This window comes from Epinephelus fuscoguttatus, linkage group LG7 (genome assembly GCF_011397635.1).
Source record: "Epinephelus fuscoguttatus linkage group LG7, E.fuscoguttatus.final_Chr_v1".
NCBI lineage: Eukaryota > Metazoa > Chordata > Actinopteri > Perciformes > Serranidae > Epinephelus > Epinephelus fuscoguttatus.
The window spans coordinates 8,695,038-8,712,370 of record NC_064758.1 but is presented as its reverse complement, the minus strand read 5'-3'; the positions used below and the strand labels follow the sequence as shown (position 1 = coordinate 8,712,370).

The following is a 17,333-nucleotide window of genomic DNA, read 5'->3' as shown; positions in this document are numbered from 1 at the left end:
TCTAATACAATCAGCTAAAAATGGGTATTCTGCTTCACCTGCCGCTCAGTCTTTCCCAGGAAAAGTCCTCTTGTTAACAGGAAGGATGCATTTTATATTTTCAGCAGCAGCTGCAGAGACGGCAGCAGTTTGTTTGGAAAAAGCAGGAAAAGACAGTAGTTCTCATACAGTATACCTCAATACAGTAGCAATCATGGCTGTAAAAACAAAATCTTGTTCACACAGTTTAATCAATCTATGACTTGTGTCTATATTCATAATTTTCTCTACGATGAGCGCTGGTGAGACACTTTACCTGCTTTTCCTGTACTTCTGCATCAGCATGGTTACAAAAACGAATCATTGTTCCCATTTCCTGCATTACGGGTGCCACTGCTATAGTTAGTGGAAATGGCACTTCAGTAATGAGAAAGTGTTGGGAAGATCATGTGACTGTGAGTAAAAGCTCTTGCTTCCTGCTCTCCTAACTCTCTTCCTGCTTCCAGACAGAGGGGGCGGAGTCTTCCTCAGCAGCAGCGGGAGGAGGAGGAGAGAAGCATATGAGCCTAAGGAGCAGAGAGACGCTCAGGTTAGTGTTCATTTGACTGCCGCACACACAGGAAGACACCACGCGCTTACCGGCACATTGGCAGTTGTACCAGCTGGAAGCAGCCTTGCGGACTCAGAGCTCCTACCTGCTTCTCTCAGTGTGACACGCGACTGTCGCTTTCAAGTTTACTGGTTTTCGTGGTTTCAGATTATACTGTCCGACTCGTATACACCATGTAAGTAAACTTTACTTTCTGTCCTGTTTGAGCAGATCAGAGTGCCTGTAGTGTGTAGACAGAGGGTTGTGTCTGTGTACTTAAAAGGGGGGAGGGCTTGTTGCTCTGGCAGGTAGCGACAGCAAACTTTACACTTGAGAGGGATGTTTTGACCTAAAGATTTTTCTCTGTCTTTAATTGGTTTAGCTTTTGATTTTTTTTGAATGGTCTGTTTATATAGATGCATTTAATTTTTGTTGCTAATATCTTTAACATAGGATATTAATAAGAGGATCAGCACAAGTCTTTATAGTGATAGTTTCTGAAAGCTATACAAAGCAAATGAAATGCTCTGTTATAACAGAGGTAGCTATTGTCTCTTACTGTGTCCCTGCCTGTGCTTCCTTGTCCTTGAGATGGAATGCCAAATCTAAAAATACTGGTCTTGATTATAACATTTGGCAGCTCTGCTCCAGGACTATTTTCATTCTCTCGGCCCTGTCAGCTGTAACAGGGCGAGAAGCTGCGCGGCTGGCTGGGAGAGTGGATGTGTTGTACCTCTAACAAGTTTCATGTTGACATTTTATTTCAAGCAGAAGAGAAAAGTGTTTCAGAGCGTTATCATGGTAGAGGTGCTTTGGTTAATCTCACAGACTGTGCTGTTAAGGGTCAAAGATCTGACAACGTTTCTTTAGCTCATCTGTCTGTTTCCTGTCTGAGATGCATGGAGTTACTTCTGTTTTTAAGCCTGTGAGAGAGAGAGAGAGAGAGAGAGAGAGAGAGAGAGAGAGAGAGAGAGAGAGAGAGAGAGAGAGAGAGAGAGAGAGAGAGAGAGAGAGAGAGAGAGAGAGAGAGAGAGAGAGAGAGAGAGAGAGAGAGAGAGAGAGAGAGAGAGAGAGAGAGAGAGAGAGAGAGGGCATATCACATAAGACCGTTAGCTAAAACAAACAAACTCATTTTTTCATGGGCCTCTTCAGACTGTCAGCGCCTCTCTCTGTTAGTGAAGAGGTAATCAGGTATTATAAAGGGTTAACAGTCGCAGAAAGACGCCTGTGTGAGTGTGATTGTACATGTGAGTGCAACCAACTGTGTGTGTGTGTGTGTGTGTGTGTGTGTGTGTGTGTGTGTTAGTGAGTAAAACACTCCCTGTATCAAAGCCAACAGTGAGGCCTAGCCATTGAGGCGACTCCACAGTGACCACTCTCCCTCCCACTAGTGTGTGTGTGTGTGTGTGTGTGTGTGTGTGTGGTGGCTCTATAGCTGACTGAGGACAGCAGTATGTGATTGCATCCACGCCTGCATGTCTCTGGAATGTGTTCATCACCACATTGAAGTTGAGATATTTTCTCTCTCCCTGCATTTTTTAGTTTGCCTTCAGGCTCTGGCATTGCAGCATAGACCTGTGCGTGTATGTGACTGTTCAGGTATGCAATACTGTATCTTTTTTAATATGCAGTTGGCATGTAATAGCATTAGTGTCTATATGTGTCCGTAGTCCGTATGTGCACATATGACTCCAGGTGTATGTGTGTGTTACCTGAGAGATGAGCTCCAGCTAAGTGAGACAAGAGGAGCTGCCTAAAGCCACTGATCCGAACACACACACTTGAAATTACACTCATCTCCCAAAAGATCTACTGATAAGTTTGTGGGGTATCATCGCAGTTTCTATGATCAGCAGAAATTCTTTGCTGGATCAGAGTTATTTCACCCTCTAGAGGCTCAGCAGTGCCAGAATCTCTACGGGCATTGTAAATTTGTACGGTTGTAATCCTGCATGCAGGGTACAAAATTCACTTTTTGGCCTATTTGCCAATGGCTGGTAAAGTTTAAAAAAAAATGACTGGCCAGATATTTTTCACCTGGCCATAAAACTGCATGAAATAAAAATGAACACAAACGAGCAGGTCCTGTTTGCAATGGTGGAATGTGACTAAAAGTACATTTGCTCAAGAATTGTACTTTAATACACATTTGAGGTCCTTATACTTTACTTTAGTATTCCCATATACTTCTGCTCTAATATGTCTTAGAGGGAAATGCTTTTACTTCACATCCCTAGTATCATGTTGTTCTTGATCATTATTTCAGGAAATGTGCCTCATTAGTACAGTGACATTTTTAGAGGGTAAACAGTATTTCATAAAATAATAATAATTTTAATAATAAGTTTAACCGACTAGTATTTCTGGTGCCGACTAGTGAGTGTAGCAACGTATAATTGAATTGACAACTAATCAGGCACATCCCTAGTATCATGTTGTTCTTGATCATTATTGCAACGCATATTAATTCAGCTTTTTTGTATTTATTCAATGTGGGCAAATGGCTGATGTTATAATATGTTTGTCTTAGCTGCGGGATTTAGTTTTCCTGAGGGAAGACTTAGCCACCTGCTCTCCACTGATTACCTACTCAGACAAAACTCCCTTCCTGACACACACATACATATATACACACTCTCTCACACACAGAAATGAGGATGCTGACATTCATGGATGCACAGCTACACTCATACACATGAGACTGGATTGGACCCCTCCTCATCCCACCCTTGGGTGTAATTGTGCATGGATGTGTGTGTTTCCCGGAGCCACAGACACAGACAGTGATGGGCAGAGGTGGTGGTGGGGGGTGTAAAGGGAGAGAGTGGGGGAGGGCCATACAAAAATGAACCTAGATGTTGTAATAACTGTCTGCTTATGGTTCAGTGGTTGTTTTTGCAGCTGACTAGACCCTAGTCCGTGTAAGAGTTGCATAACCTTTCGTCCAGACACTTCAGTCATGCATGTCAGGCGCGTTCTCCACCCAGCCAAGAGCTGTTTTCAGTGGGAAATGGGCAGCGTGGCCAGAGCTGATAGCTGCACAGCGGTGTGTGGTGAGGCCAGGGCATTAAGGGATGAGGTCTGGTGTTCGCCTCTCTGTCTTCATTAGCTGTCTTTGAAGCTCCCTAAATCAGCCTGGAAGGGGCGTGACTGATAACCTTTGAACTCTTCTTTTAAGCTTTTTATTGACTTACAATCTGAAGCTGGGGTGTCCCAGTGGGTGATGAGCTGGGGCTTGTGTTGCACGCACATAACCAGATTTTTTTAATGGCCTATTTTTAACCAGATATAGACTTCAGATCATTAAACCAGAAGATACAAGGAGAATGCTTAACTGACTGTTTTTCAGATCGTGGAAATGTTAAAGAATCTTTCCATACTTCCTCTCTAATTTCCTGTCCTGTCTCTTTTATGTAGAGTCACAACACCATACTGCTCCACAGCCCCTTGCTCCAGCAATATCACAAATCCAACACATATTTCTATGACTTTTCTGACTGACATTGCATGATTATGTTGCATACTCAGGACACCTATCTCGGCTTGGTGATGTATTCTGTCAAGGTAAAGCAGTACTGTCAGTAGGTCCACCACCTAAAATAACAACTGTAAATATCTCAACAATTGAACTTCTATAAATGAACTATGAATTTTCATGAATTTTTGAACTGACATTTATGGATGTTTATGAGGATGAATCCAAATGACTTTGGCGATTTCTAGCTTTTACTCTACACCATGATCAGTTCAGACTTGTTTAGATTGAAACCTCAGCTGTTCTTTAGTGATTATTAGAAAGTGTTAGCATGTGCTAGCATGACTATTGACTTTTAGCCTTGGTAAAACTGTTCAGAATCAGCCAAACTGTCCTCAAGCAAGATTGCAGATTGCAACCAGCTGAAGCTTCTGTGTACCAAGTGTGATCTCCCGGTTAGGATTCCTTCAATGTGCATTGTTCAGGAGGTTTTTACTGTAAACTGAATTATCTGCATAGGTCTCCGTCTCTCCAAAACAAACGGACCAGGTGATTTAAACTAGTAAAAGCACTGAAAAAAAGCAGTTTCATGTTACAAGTCAGTGTTTTTCCAGCGCTGTTACACTTGTTGTGGAGGGGCTGCTAACTATAGTGGCTAATGCGAAAACACGAATGGCACTGTAGAAACATTGCGGTGCAACATCCCTGTGTGTCCCCCAAAATTTCACTGTTAAACGGTAAAATTTTTATATTGAAATTTCAATTTTTTTTTAAAAAAAAAACAACAACAAAATTCCTGAACTTAACTTCCCTCGTAAAATTTCAATCAACCCTCTGCTACCCTAGCGTGCAGTCACAGTTGTTTCTCTACCTTTAAAAAAAGAGGTTGACAGAGCAGGAAGAGGTAATAACACCCTGCTCTGAGTTGCAAGGCTTTAGTGAACTCTAAGGGATACTCATTGTTTTCAGCAGTGATTTGTTAGGCAGTGGTTAGACTGCACAGTCACAGCTTACCTCAGTGTGTGATTCCTCTACAGCGGTTGCCAATGCATTGTGTACAGGCTTTATGGCAAGTCCCAGTGCCCAGGAATAGATGGGTGAAGGTCACCGTAAAACAGAGTCAACCTGCTGATCACCCACACACAACCACACACACACACACAGTCAGAAGCAAACACTCCAGCTGAGTGCTTCTGTTTGTTTTTCTGTCTTTCTTACACATTTCCTGTTGTGAAATGCGTCATCACTTCCTGCTCGTCCCTCCAGTGGGCGACGAACCTGAGAGATCACTGCTGACTAACTTGCCACAACTACGCCCTCCTCCTTTTTCTCTCTGTCTCTGCTTGAGGGAAAGGTGACTCTTTCAAAGAACATTTAATACATGACCAGTCAATGTGATTCTTCCCAGAGATTAAAGAATTTAAATATTATTAAGCTTTATTTATTTATTTATTTATTTATTTATTATTTAGCTGCAGATTGCACCTGAGCAAGATACTGAATCCTTTCCAGCTTGGGGAAAGTTGTCAAGCTAAAAATCACCTTGAAATCACCTTATCTTGTTATCTACACTTAGATCATTCATTTAGTTCCCAAGATTAACAATGTGTTCTTCAGTGTCAGACTGGACAGGAGGGGATTACTGGTGACATCTCTTTAGGTGGGGTCTCTGTTGTTTTCTATACAATCTGGGGTCAATGTCCGCTGGGACCAAGGCCACTGCGATATGACAAGCCAGCTGGCGTCACAGCGCCTTGTTTCCGTCCCTGTGTTTGGACCCTCAGGGTCCTGCTGCATCTTCCTGTTTTCTTTTTTTGTGAGTCAGGACATTTTCTAGGAGTAAAAGTTTGAAAGTTTTGGCCTATGTTTCTCTTTGCTTTTGCCTCTCTTACCAAAACCCATTTCCTCACGTGCTACTGTTTGCTATTTATTCAATCAATCAGTAATTTTGTGTTAGAAAATATTGGTGAGGTAAATTGCTCCCAGTTGTGGGCTCTCCCTGTAATTAGTCTTAAAGCAGGCCAGTTGGTAGATGACCATAGTCAGCTGTGGTAAAAAGTTAGTCATCCCTTCCTTTCAGCTGGAGCTTCCTCTGCTTCCCTTTGAAACATTTCTGGTCACAGAGATCTGAATAATAACGTGTACACTTTAATCTATCTATTCTTTGTCTTACTAATGTATTACTCACACGCTCACACACTATGAAACACAACCTCTTTCTCACACACACACCAGACATCGTAGGCCATATCATTCCCCGCTAATATGGTGGTTGGAAAAGCAGTCAGATTCATAACAGCACAGTGGTAAGCATTTTATGATAATGGAACTGAGCAAGTTTCCATCGTGGAATAGAAATATCATTCCTTGGTCTGTCGCTGTGGTGGGTGCTTGTGGTGCGCTTGCCACTTTTTCGAGACATCAGCTGTTTGTGTAACTGCAGAAAAGAACATGAACTGAAAGCAGAAGATGGAAAGTTAGAAAAACAAGACACACAGGCTGATAGATGTTTTTGTCTCCCAAGGAAGTTATTCCTAACTCTCACACACCCAGATCCGTGTACTCATTTTGTAGGTTGATCAGTTCGCACCTTGTTTGGTGGCAGCTGGAGTTATAACGCTGCAGTTCACACACACATTAGTCCCATAGGAGAGATGCCTTTGAGCTGCCTGACCCTGTACAGTGAGTAAATGAATGACTATTAGCTACTGTTTTTAGGAGAGGGGACTATCCAGGCTATTTGCATGTAGATGGCTCTTATTAGTACCAAAGAAGGGGGGAACTGGGCTTGCTTTTACACACTCCCTAATACGACTGGGTGATATGGCCAGACATGTTATCACAATAAAACTTTTCATTGTGGTCAATATTATAAATAATTACCATGATAAATGTCAAATCATTTTTCTTTCAAGTTTAAAGGCCGGTTTTTGCCTCTGAGTGAAATTCGAAGAAACATATGGTTAGCTGTGGTTTAAACTATTCTTTATCGTCAGATGATGACAGTATTTGCCAAACAGTGGAACACTCACAGATCTGAGGTAGATTCAAAACAATTACAATCAAAGTAATGTCAGTAAGTAAAACCTTTAATATACAAAGAAATCTTAATCCTGGTCAGCAGCAGATCAGACTCTTAGTGCAGATGCCTTAAAACAATTTTTAAGTGTTTTAGCTGACACTGTAAACAAAGGAAAGAAGTCTTAACCATAGTTAATATTTTCTGTACAAATTTTAAACCCAAAGTGTATAATTTCTGATGTTTCTCAATCAAAGCAAAAACAAAAGACTGACTTTGATGATGTCACAAAATAGCAGTCAGAGATCATGTTCACGGACAATTTGATGTATCAAAGTTTTATTTGCATTACCTTTTATTCATGTTATTTGATTTAATTCTAATGAAATAGCTGCAAGTAACATAACGTTAACTTGCTAATGTACAAATAGCATAGCTAACATAACTAAAGTCATGTGGTGAATGTAATGGTGGAGTAGCCCGGTGCTGTTATCCAACTAATAACTAATAAGTGACCGCATTAGCTTGGTGACGGTAAGTCTTGGTGGCTGTTGTTTTCTTCGCTATAATGGCAGGTGGCGACTAGCATTTAAGGTGCATTAGCACCCCCCTCTTCCTGTGTTTGCGTGGTTTAATTATGTCATATATTTATTGAAAATTTGTCGTGTTATTATTGAGGAAAACCATATCATTATAATTATCCTTTTATTGCCCAGCCCTATCCCCAAGTCTGATCTCTAAGCAGTGTAAATTCATTTAGCAGCTTTTATTTGACTTTTTCCTGTCCTTTGCTCCAGGTGTTTGGAGCCTTGTATCAACAATAACTATTATAAGCAGTTCGATCACTTTGACTCTTTGTCGCTCCGCCACCAACAGTATTCATGGCTGAACTGTGGGTCCAGTAAGGTAACAAATAGTGTGACTAATGAGTGGATCATGGGATTAAAGTTGAAATGGGTTTATGTTGGATCTTTGTGTGTGTGTGTGTGTGTGTGTGTGTGTGTTTTGTGTTTGGATGCACATAGCTCATGCTTGCATGGGTGTTAAAACCTTGTGTTTTCTAGTGTTTGAACTGGTGACCTATCCCATGATTCCCCTTTGTGTTTACATGACTTTCCACTGTAGTAATCATGTTTACAGCGTGTGTCGGAGTCAGGAAATGGAGCCTTTAAATTACCTTATGTTATGTTGTGGAAAAACCAGAGAGGAGGCCAAGTTAGTATGTGTACACTTTATAGACCATTGCACTTTGAATTGCGACCTTCTAAGTATTTGTGTATTTTATTTCTAGCCAAATGACAAAGACCATTCTTAAAGAAATAGGTCTTTTTGTGGACATGAAAGGACTCTAAATCTGGACTAAAAGGATGTGTTTTTTGTAGTAGAGGCCTGTGTGAGGGTAATGACAAGGCCACAGCATACTAAACCTGAGGTAGCGAAGGTCTCTAAGACCAGACATTTGTCTTCGCTCTTTCTGGTAAAGTCTTTCTTTAGGATGAGTTTGGACACATATACAACTGTCTGTATAATCACCTATAGCTATGCACTGAAGCTAGTGTTAGTCAGTGTGTGAGTGGTGAGGTAGAAGGGTTTTGGGGACTTGCCTGTCCATTTCCTGAGCACTTCCTCTTTTTAGCATTTAAGTATTTTTGGCATAGGAATGCAAATGCACTTAAAAGTACAAAAAATGTAATAAAAAAGAGGACATATATTACTTGTAAAATAAGATTTTAAGGCAGACTGTTAAAATTGTTTTCAAATATTCTCTTTGCTGGATACTGTAAAGTTTCAGTGGCTGGCTCCAGTTTTTACTGTGGTCTTTCGTGTGTTTACTGTGCTGTAGTGCAAATGTTTTCTCTAGCAGGTGGAGTGCCAGTGTTGAGTCATGTATTTGGTTTGTTGACTGACACACCACATCCATTAATTTGTGTGTTAATGATGATCATTTAACACATTCAAGTCTGTTTACAGGTGTTAAGCAATATGACTGCACAGTTGAAAAAAAGTTGTATAACGCTTTTTGTGCCATGTCGCTATGTAAAGTCTGATAAATTGCATCTGTTAAGGTTAAAGACTACAAGTTTGATAATGAAAAATGAAAAAAGTGGAGTTATAAAGAAGAAAGCTTATCAGACCTCTGTAGGCTGCTCCCTATATCTGCATTAACCACAACTAGCATAGCACTCTTTCATCTCTGACTGAACTGTCTGGAGTAGCGTGCATTATAGGTAATGTTGGTGCCAGCTTATAGATACAGTTGGTGTCTAGTCATAGTTAGGCAGTGTGGTCAGTGAGGGGAAAACAGGCTTTTCTCTCAGCCTGTAAATGTGAGGAAACTTGGTTTTTAAATTGACATAAGAGACACTATTACATTTACTGTATGATTAATTCACCGTACTATATTATCACTATCCTACAGCCATCAATCAATCAATCAATCAGTCAATTTTATTTATAAGCCCAATATCACAAATCACAATTTGCCTCACAATTTACCATAACACTGTAATGTAATAGACTAGCACATTTTAGTAAATTCCATGCAGGTTTAAAGACAATATAGCAGTGTTAACGTTACTTAATGTCATTCATCTGTGTTTTGATCATATACTATAACGTTATAAGGTAGGGATTTGCAATCTCAAGAATTACAGGTCAGTGTAGGCCCAGTGTTTTTTACCGGTGGATAAACAATCTAACAGTGTTTAGATTAAGTGTTAGATCCTTTTTGTTTGACCAGAAGCAGCCCAGAAACTGCCATGGCCAAACCCACCAGACTCTATTTAAATAATTAGGAGTTTTAGCGTGTATAGAGCCAGCGCATTTTTATGTCCAAGTGGGTGATTTTAAGGTTTATTTCAACAAAACCAGATTTGGTGGTTATCAAAGCAGTGGAGAGATGGTTTCTGTGAGTTCTAATTTGTTTTTTGTTGACTTTGAATGAAGTGTGTTTTACAATTATAAAATTACTTTTTATTTAAACGCCCAAGTCTGATGGGTTTGTCGATAGTGACTCTTCAACAAAAGGGTTTATTTCTGTAGGGATCATTTCAGTAATCTTGTCAGACACATAGAATAACAATCTGAACCTGTCAGTGAAATAAACAAGCACTTTTAGTGGACGTAAATTGACGGTGCGAACACACCTCTGACTATTTACATGGTAGCCTAGTGGCTGCAGCCCTCTTCCTCAGCACTGTACCCATTTCCATTTCCAAAAATGTTGTTCCTATTCGTCACTTAGAGACAAAAACATGGTAAAATAGGGTCCATGTCGATTATGAAGTTCATATGATATGCAGAAAGCCACGGCAACTCTTTTGCATGGCAGCAAATGCCATGTCCAATACTGTTATAGATGTGCAATGCTAAATCCATAGAGTACTCTTAACTAATGAAATCTCAATAGATTGAAGACAGGTGTGTGTGTCTCTCACTCTGTGGATTATTAAGCCCTTTTGATAAGCCAAAGGTTCCAACTGTGGTGATGTCATCATCTTCTGTGCATCTCATGGGTATCTGTCTTCCTGTAACTGAAACTAACTGAACAATCTGTCCTTTCATTGCCTGTCAGTTGGTAATTTTTTCTTCTTACCCAGATAATTTTGTTATTGTGCATTCAGTTTTTCCATAACAGCTTATTTTTTTCTCTATCCCCTGATTGTACTCCTTAGAGGCTTGCCTAAAGGCTTTTGGTCGCTTAGTGTTTGTGAATCATTATTTTCTGTGATGCAAATGTGTTTATAATTTAAGATAGACTATTTTAAACTCTTCTTTGGTTTGTCACATAGTCAAGATGAAAGCAAAGCGTGTGACTGTTTGTGCATATCTGTGGGTTTTCAAGCTCTTGCAGATCCTGAAAGCAAGTGTGTGTGTGTGTGTGTGTGTGTGTGTGTGTGTGTGTGTGTGTGTGTGTGTGTGCGTGTGTCTGTGTGTGTGTGTCTGTCTGTCTGTCTGTGTGTGTGTGTGTGTGTGTGTGTGTGTGTGTGTGTGTGTGTGTGTGTGTCTCCAAGTCTAAGCTGTCATGGTTGCTTTTGCTCTTTCTCTCTGCTGCTGGTCTGCTGTTCAGGGATGAGAGAGGGAAGGGGGGGGTTGTGTGTGGGGGAAACAGGGTCACATGGTGACAGAGACGGGAAGGAAGACAGCTATAAAAAGACTAATTAAAAATGTGTGGATAGATATGTTGGAGGTGGAGGTGAAGAGGAGGAGCAGGGAGAGAACGGGCCCACTAACTGGGTGTGATGTAACCCTGGAGTGTAATGTTGTAAACGATAAGAAGTAGGGGGAGGGATGAACAGCATTGAGGAGTGGATGGAGAGAATTGTTTTTCTGGGAAATTAGAGCTTGGAGAAAGAGGGAAATAGACGCTGTGTGTCAGCAGTGCTTTGAATTCTTAAAACCCAGAAATAATAATGGAGAAGTAATTGGATGCGAACTAGGGATGTCAGTTTCATTTAATTTTGCTTTCGATAGCCTGACACCCATTAACCGCTAACTGGTTATTTTTTAAAGGAAAAATGCAAAATGACGTGAAATACAGAGAGAATGGATTTATTACGAGACCTGGGTACAGCATTGGAAGATCCTGTTCATTCCTATGAAAGTTGCTCAGTGGCGCATGAAGCCAAAAAAGCTCTATTTCTGCGATATAAAATTACCCAGATGAATATTATGCTTCTGCATCATTGGGCCCATAGAGCAGGCGCACTAGAGACTTCCACTGGCTGCTCAAAAAAATGTATCCACTGATTTATGGATGTCCTTTCCCAATGTAAGTCTATGGGGAAAAGTCTTTTTGGGCCCAATGGCATCTTGTGACAAACCCTGGAAACTGCAGTACCAGTGTTTGGCCACTATGAAAATTGGCTTCAAAGCCCAGCTCCCTTCCTGGGGGGCCTGACAGAGAGGCCTTTCCTTTTAGTCCAGTCCATGTAGCGCCGCATTTCAAAGAGCTATCCATTTAGAGATAGTGAAATTTTGTGTTTTAAGTGTCTTGCCTTTTATTTTATTTTCTGTTGGCTTTGCTGATAGAAAGCCAGCTGGCTGTGATAACATGCAGAAACATAGTGCCCACTGCCCAGCCTCCGGTCTCCACTGGTTAGCTAACGTTAGCCTTGGCCACTCTGAACTGCACACCAGCCGGGTTGGGTGGGAGCTGGCTAGTGCTGCCGCTCATTTATGATTACTGCTGGTGAGGTAGTCCCAGTGGTGGGACCACATTACTGCGGATACATGGTGGCCACCTCCGGTCTCCCTCAAGGATGCCCATTTGTGCTGCATAACCCCTCTAGACTTGTTAACTATGTGAGCATCACTAGTGTGCTGACACTGCTAACTAGTTAACTAACAAGTGGAGACTGAAGAGTGCGCTCTACGTTTCTGCATGTTAACATGGTTTGCCAGCTGCCTGGCTCCCATCAGATCCAGGTGGTGCTCAGTGCAGTAAACTCAAGAGTAGTGAAATTTACCTATAAACTGACAGCGGTCAAAAATATTCTCTGGGGTTAACTGATTAATTGTTAATCATAGACATCCCTAATGCGAACATGTAGAAACAGAGAAATAACTTTCACTGCCTGTCTTTGTTTCTTGTTCTCTAAATCAGGCCAGTTGTAGACACTAAACATTAAGACCGCAGCACTACAAGCACAAGCTAAATAGTTAAAATACAAATGTAACCATGATGAGACTCGGAATAAGGCAATCCATTATTGTTTACTGTGTCTCTCAATCACATTGGGTCTCTTTTTCTGTGGTGATGAAGACAAAGAGCTCAACAAGGAGAACAGTTGTGTGGGCTTTCACTGTTTTCACAGTGTTTTCATAGCACCCTGCTGAGCTTGATGCAAGTCAATGTAAAAGATTGCAGCTGTTTTGCCCATTGTCCTCCTCTCTCTTTCTCTCCCCCCTCTCTCCCTTTCAAAGAATTTTCATTTGAATGAAAATCCTGCCCCAGTGTTTTGTTGTGCTCGGAGGGGGGAGGGGTCCAATTGGTCAGAATCGCTTTCGAGTTGGACCAATGCGAGCACACCTCCCGCCTCCCACCCCGCCCCCTGTGCCCCACCACGGCTCCCGGCCTGAAGTGTGATTGGCCGGCTGGGAGGAGCCAGACTCTGGTTTTAAAGCCTGTCCCGTCTGCTCCACTTCAGTGTTGAAGAGAGTCCCCGTCTGTCAGCCGGTTGAGTGTGTGTGTGTGTGAGTGTGTGTGTGTATCAGTGCGTGTGGATGCTTTTGTTAATAAGAGGCGGGCAGAAAACGGAGAGCTCTGCTATTATCTGACTTGGACTTCCTTCTCTTTTAACCCTCTCCAGGACTGTGGGGCGCTTTAGCTGAGTGGCTGGACAGCTTTTTGTGTCAGATCACCAGCTGGACAGGCAGACGCCGGGCTTGACAGACCAGTTGGACAGAGATCATAAAGGGGATCTTAAAGGCTGTTGTGTTGCCTGTATCATCGCCGGCTGCTCTGCCAGACCTGCGTTTTGGATAAAGAGCTTCCATCGGCTGCACTGTGGCTGACCGGTGACCCCGATCTGCAGCCTAACCCTCTTCTGGGTCACCGCTGAGCTAATAGAGGTGGTCTGGCTGGGCCTGATGTGGAATTTGACCCCAGCTGACCCTGTCCCACAAGTAGCCTTTCACTGATCCTGGACTCAGTGGAAAGGAAGGATAAAAGAGCAAGAGAGGCGACAGAGAAGAAAGGAGGAAGAAAAGGAGAGAAGTGAGCGCAGCAGCACAGCGACTGGTGAGGAAGTTAAAGGGGGCTCTGGGTGCGAGGGAGGGAGGAGAGGAGGGAGGAGAGTGGGCAGAAAAGAGAGGGTACAATAGAGCTATTTTCTTAAGCTTAGAGAGGACATGTGGGAGCTCTAAAAGGATGTTCGTTGACCATTAAAGCCCCAGTCTCAGCCACCTCTCCTTCTGTCAGGTCTTCTGTTTGTCTCTAGTCTAACTTTTATCTCTTGTCCACAACACTGTTGTTGGTATAAATCACTGTGTTACCTTAAACAGATTAAATACAGAGAAGTGTATCATTCTCTTGCTCTTCTCTTTATTCTTTGCTTGCCTTTTCATTTGTACATATTTCAGTTTCAAAAACCTTTTGACTGATAGAAAATATTTCTTTCTCTCTGTCAGCTCCTCCAGTATGCCAGTGGAGACCCTGCGGCCATCAGACAGCCGTCTGGCCGGGGTTCCCTTCACCTCTGCTATGCCCTTCAGGATACTTAACAAGGGTCCAGACTACTTCCGTCGTCAGGCTGAGCCTGGGGCCCGTAAACTGAGTGCTGTAGAACGCCTGGAGGCTGACAAGGCTAAATATGTGAAGAGCCAGCAGGTGGCTCTCACCCGCCAGGCCCCCATCAAACCACCCATCATTCGCAAGCCCCTCATTCCTCCAGGGATGATGCCCCAGTGTCAGATCAGCACTCCTCCAGCTCGCAAAGTTGCCCGCTGCCCAGCTGATGTGGAGAATGGAGGAGGGAGAGATGGACCAGGAGGAAGAAGAGGGCCTGCTCTTAACCTGGATATTCTGAATAATCTTATCAATGATGTATGTGATGGACCAATGCCCTCCTCCCAGTCCTCTTCATCCACCTCCCCCTCCTCATCATCCCCTTCATCGGGAGCTAAGAGCATTGGCAGTAGCCTGTCAGCAGAACAAGAGAGGAGCAACCGACTCCTCAACAACCTCAAACCATTGAATCACGGCACCGTCAACTCCTCATCCACCTCCTCCTGCACTTCCTCTCCACTCAACAACAACCTCCGGGCCCCTGCAGCGGAACCCACCCGCCGTCCGCCCCCTATACCAGCACGAGTGCCCCGCATTGGGGTTCCAGTGCCCTATAGCTCCCCTAACTCAGTGACAGTGCGCAGGGTGGATGTTCGGCCTCAGGCTGAAATAAGGAAACCTCACAGGGCTCTGCTGCAGCCCCAACTCAGGCCCAGACAGACTGCCCAGGGCCAAGTCGCACACCCCCAAGTCCCACCTCCACCACCTCCTGCACCCTCTCAGAACCAACCCCAACCCCAAACCCTGCCCTCCCCTCCTGTTTACCTGCCGCCTAGTCCCATGCTGGTTCGAGCTGGCATGATCCCACCAGCCTCCCCTGCTTTCACTCGTATTTCAAATGCCAGCTCCAAGGGGTCCAGCCGTAAGCACCCATCCTTGCACCGCTCAAAGTCGGACTTGAGCGACCGATACTCCCGTGCCACGGCCGACTTGGAGCGTTTCTTCAACTACTGCGGGCTGGACCCAGGGGAAGTTGAGAGTATGGGTGGAGTGGAGCGCTTCACAAGAGCGAACTCAGACATTGTGTCCGTCTCCAAGCTCCGTAGCGTTAGCACACCCAGCTCGGAGTGTGGGGACGAGGCCTTCCCGGCGAGGGAAGACTGCGGAGACGAGGATGACGACGACGGGCCCGCCAGAGCCAACGAACGAGTTCCCTACGGCATCTCCGTCATTGAGAGGAATGCTCGAGTTATCAAGTGGCTGTACGGCATCCGTCAGGCGAGAGATGCTAACAACGCTGTCTCTAACGTATAGACTGGGGAGGACTTGAAAGAAAAAACAGGGAAGCAGTACTTTTTGTACGTTTACATACGTCTGAAGAAGGGAAAGCCCGTCTGCTCATCTTCTGCTGCCTTATATGACATTTAAGGATAATCCAGTAGTTGTTTTTTTCTGTTTCCTCTGAAGACTCACTTGATTTGGAAATTACACATTAGTGATTGATACCTGGGCTGCAAGTCAGGACTGCTTCCCTGCAAGACTCCATGGACGATACATTTCCCTTTTCCTCCACTTGATCTTGTTTAACAATACTGGTATACGAAAGCAATAATAGACTGGTATAAATGCTGATGGTGAGGATGAAGGCAGAGGATGTTTGCGATTGTGGTTCCTCATGTAAAGGTACTTTGTGTGTGTGTGTGTGCATGCGTGCGTGCGTGTGTGTGTGTGTGTGTGTGTGTGTGTACGTGTATGTGTGTGCGTGCCAGAGAGCTCCACAGCACAAAGCCACTGGAACATGGCTTCAAGCTGCCAGAGCCTCTGATGCTACGCAGCGCAGCCGGGAAGAGAACCACGCTGATACTGTGAAATTTCACAAAAAAAAGCTTCCATAAAACACATTTGTATTTTCAAAAACCTTTTGGCTGTAAGACTGTTATTCTACAAATTTCTGTCAGCATGCAAGTGAAACGTTTGTATACATTTATTTTAGGGTTTTGTCACATCAGCAAAGCACACACTTAACTCACACAGATAATCACATCATGGCACAAACTTTACATTCAGGTCAGTTACAGTAAATATGAGAGCAGGTGCAGTCATGCTGTCTGTATATCTGAGCGTAACATTGTCTAGGTGTGTGTTTGCATCTGATACACAGTCTCATGTCTTGGATTATGCTGCACTGGTGCAGCAAGAGAAATCTGTTTACTATGTATGTCTGGGCACGGATGAGAGAGCAAGTCATGTGACAAGGAATGATCTCACAAGTGGATGGTCGAAGTAAGTGTAGCATGAAAAAGTTATTTTGCCTCCAGTAAGAATGGAGAGATGGGTAAAAAGAAGACTGAAAAGACTCGGATAGAAAAACAAAGATATCTGTGGTGGTTCTGAAAGTGTCTCAGGAAGATGTACTTGGCATACTAACAAAAATGGACCAATATTTATTTGGAAAATGTAATTTAATGTATTTTTTAATATTGGACAACTTTGTGTACAGAATTCAATCTTTGAAAGTGCAATCTCATCATATCTACTACAATGACAGTATATGTAGGATCACATTTAGACACACATGCAATTACAGGCACCAGTCACATGCTCAGTGTGAATGTTGTAAACAGGGAAATGCCAGTGTAACATGTGCCCAGCTGCTCTGTGGGGAGCGGCAAAGAAAGTGAGACTGTTTTGTATTTATTTGACTTCCTGTTTGTCGCAGCGGGAGCGAGACTGTGCACGTTCTCCACCCTCTGCATCTACTTCCTTTAACTTTTCAGGATAAACAGTATGAGCACCAGCCAGGTTTTTCTCTTCGTACTTGTCACAGGTAGATGAGGAGCAGTGTACAGCGGGAGTCAGATCAGAGGGCTGGAGAACACGACAGCAGCGGCAATGAACAATGTGTGCTGTTGAATCCGGCACTGGATGCCCAAAGAGTCTTCAAGTGAGAGATCCAAAATGCTTTACCATGGTGTATTCTAAACAATTAATAATAAAAAAATGTTAAAGCATGTACTTGTTCACTGTTTTTATTATTGTTCTG

At 43.1% G+C, this 17,333-nt stretch overlaps 1 protein-coding gene across 2 annotated transcripts; it reads left to right on the top strand.

Annotated features, from left to right (window-relative positions):
- Positions 1 to 489: 489 nt before the first annotated feature.
- Positions 490 to 16,207, top strand: wu:fa11c10 (protein FAM110B). Of its 2 annotated transcripts, none has more exons than XM_049580347.1 (3): positions 490 to 568; positions 13,374 to 13,804; positions 14,194 to 16,207. In XM_049580347.1, the coding sequence occupies exon 3, from the start codon at positions 14,204 to 14,206 to the stop codon at positions 15,602 to 15,604; it is 1,401 nt and encodes a 466-aa protein (XP_049436304.1). In that variant the 5' UTR covers positions 490 to 568; positions 13,374 to 13,804; positions 14,194 to 14,203; the 3' UTR covers positions 15,605 to 16,207. The 2 variants fall into 2 exon arrangements, with proteins under 2 accessions (XP_049436304.1, XP_049436303.1); XM_049580346.1 differs by lacking the exon at positions 490 to 568 and adding an exon at positions 586 to 764.
- Positions 16,208 to 17,333: the final 1,126 nt, after the last annotated feature.

What these genes read in the sequence shown, in the direction of transcription:
- wu:fa11c10 (XM_049580347.1), top strand. Translation starts at nt 14,204, where the DNA reads ATGCCAGTGGAGACCCTGCGGCCATCAGACAGCCGTCTGGCCGGGGTT.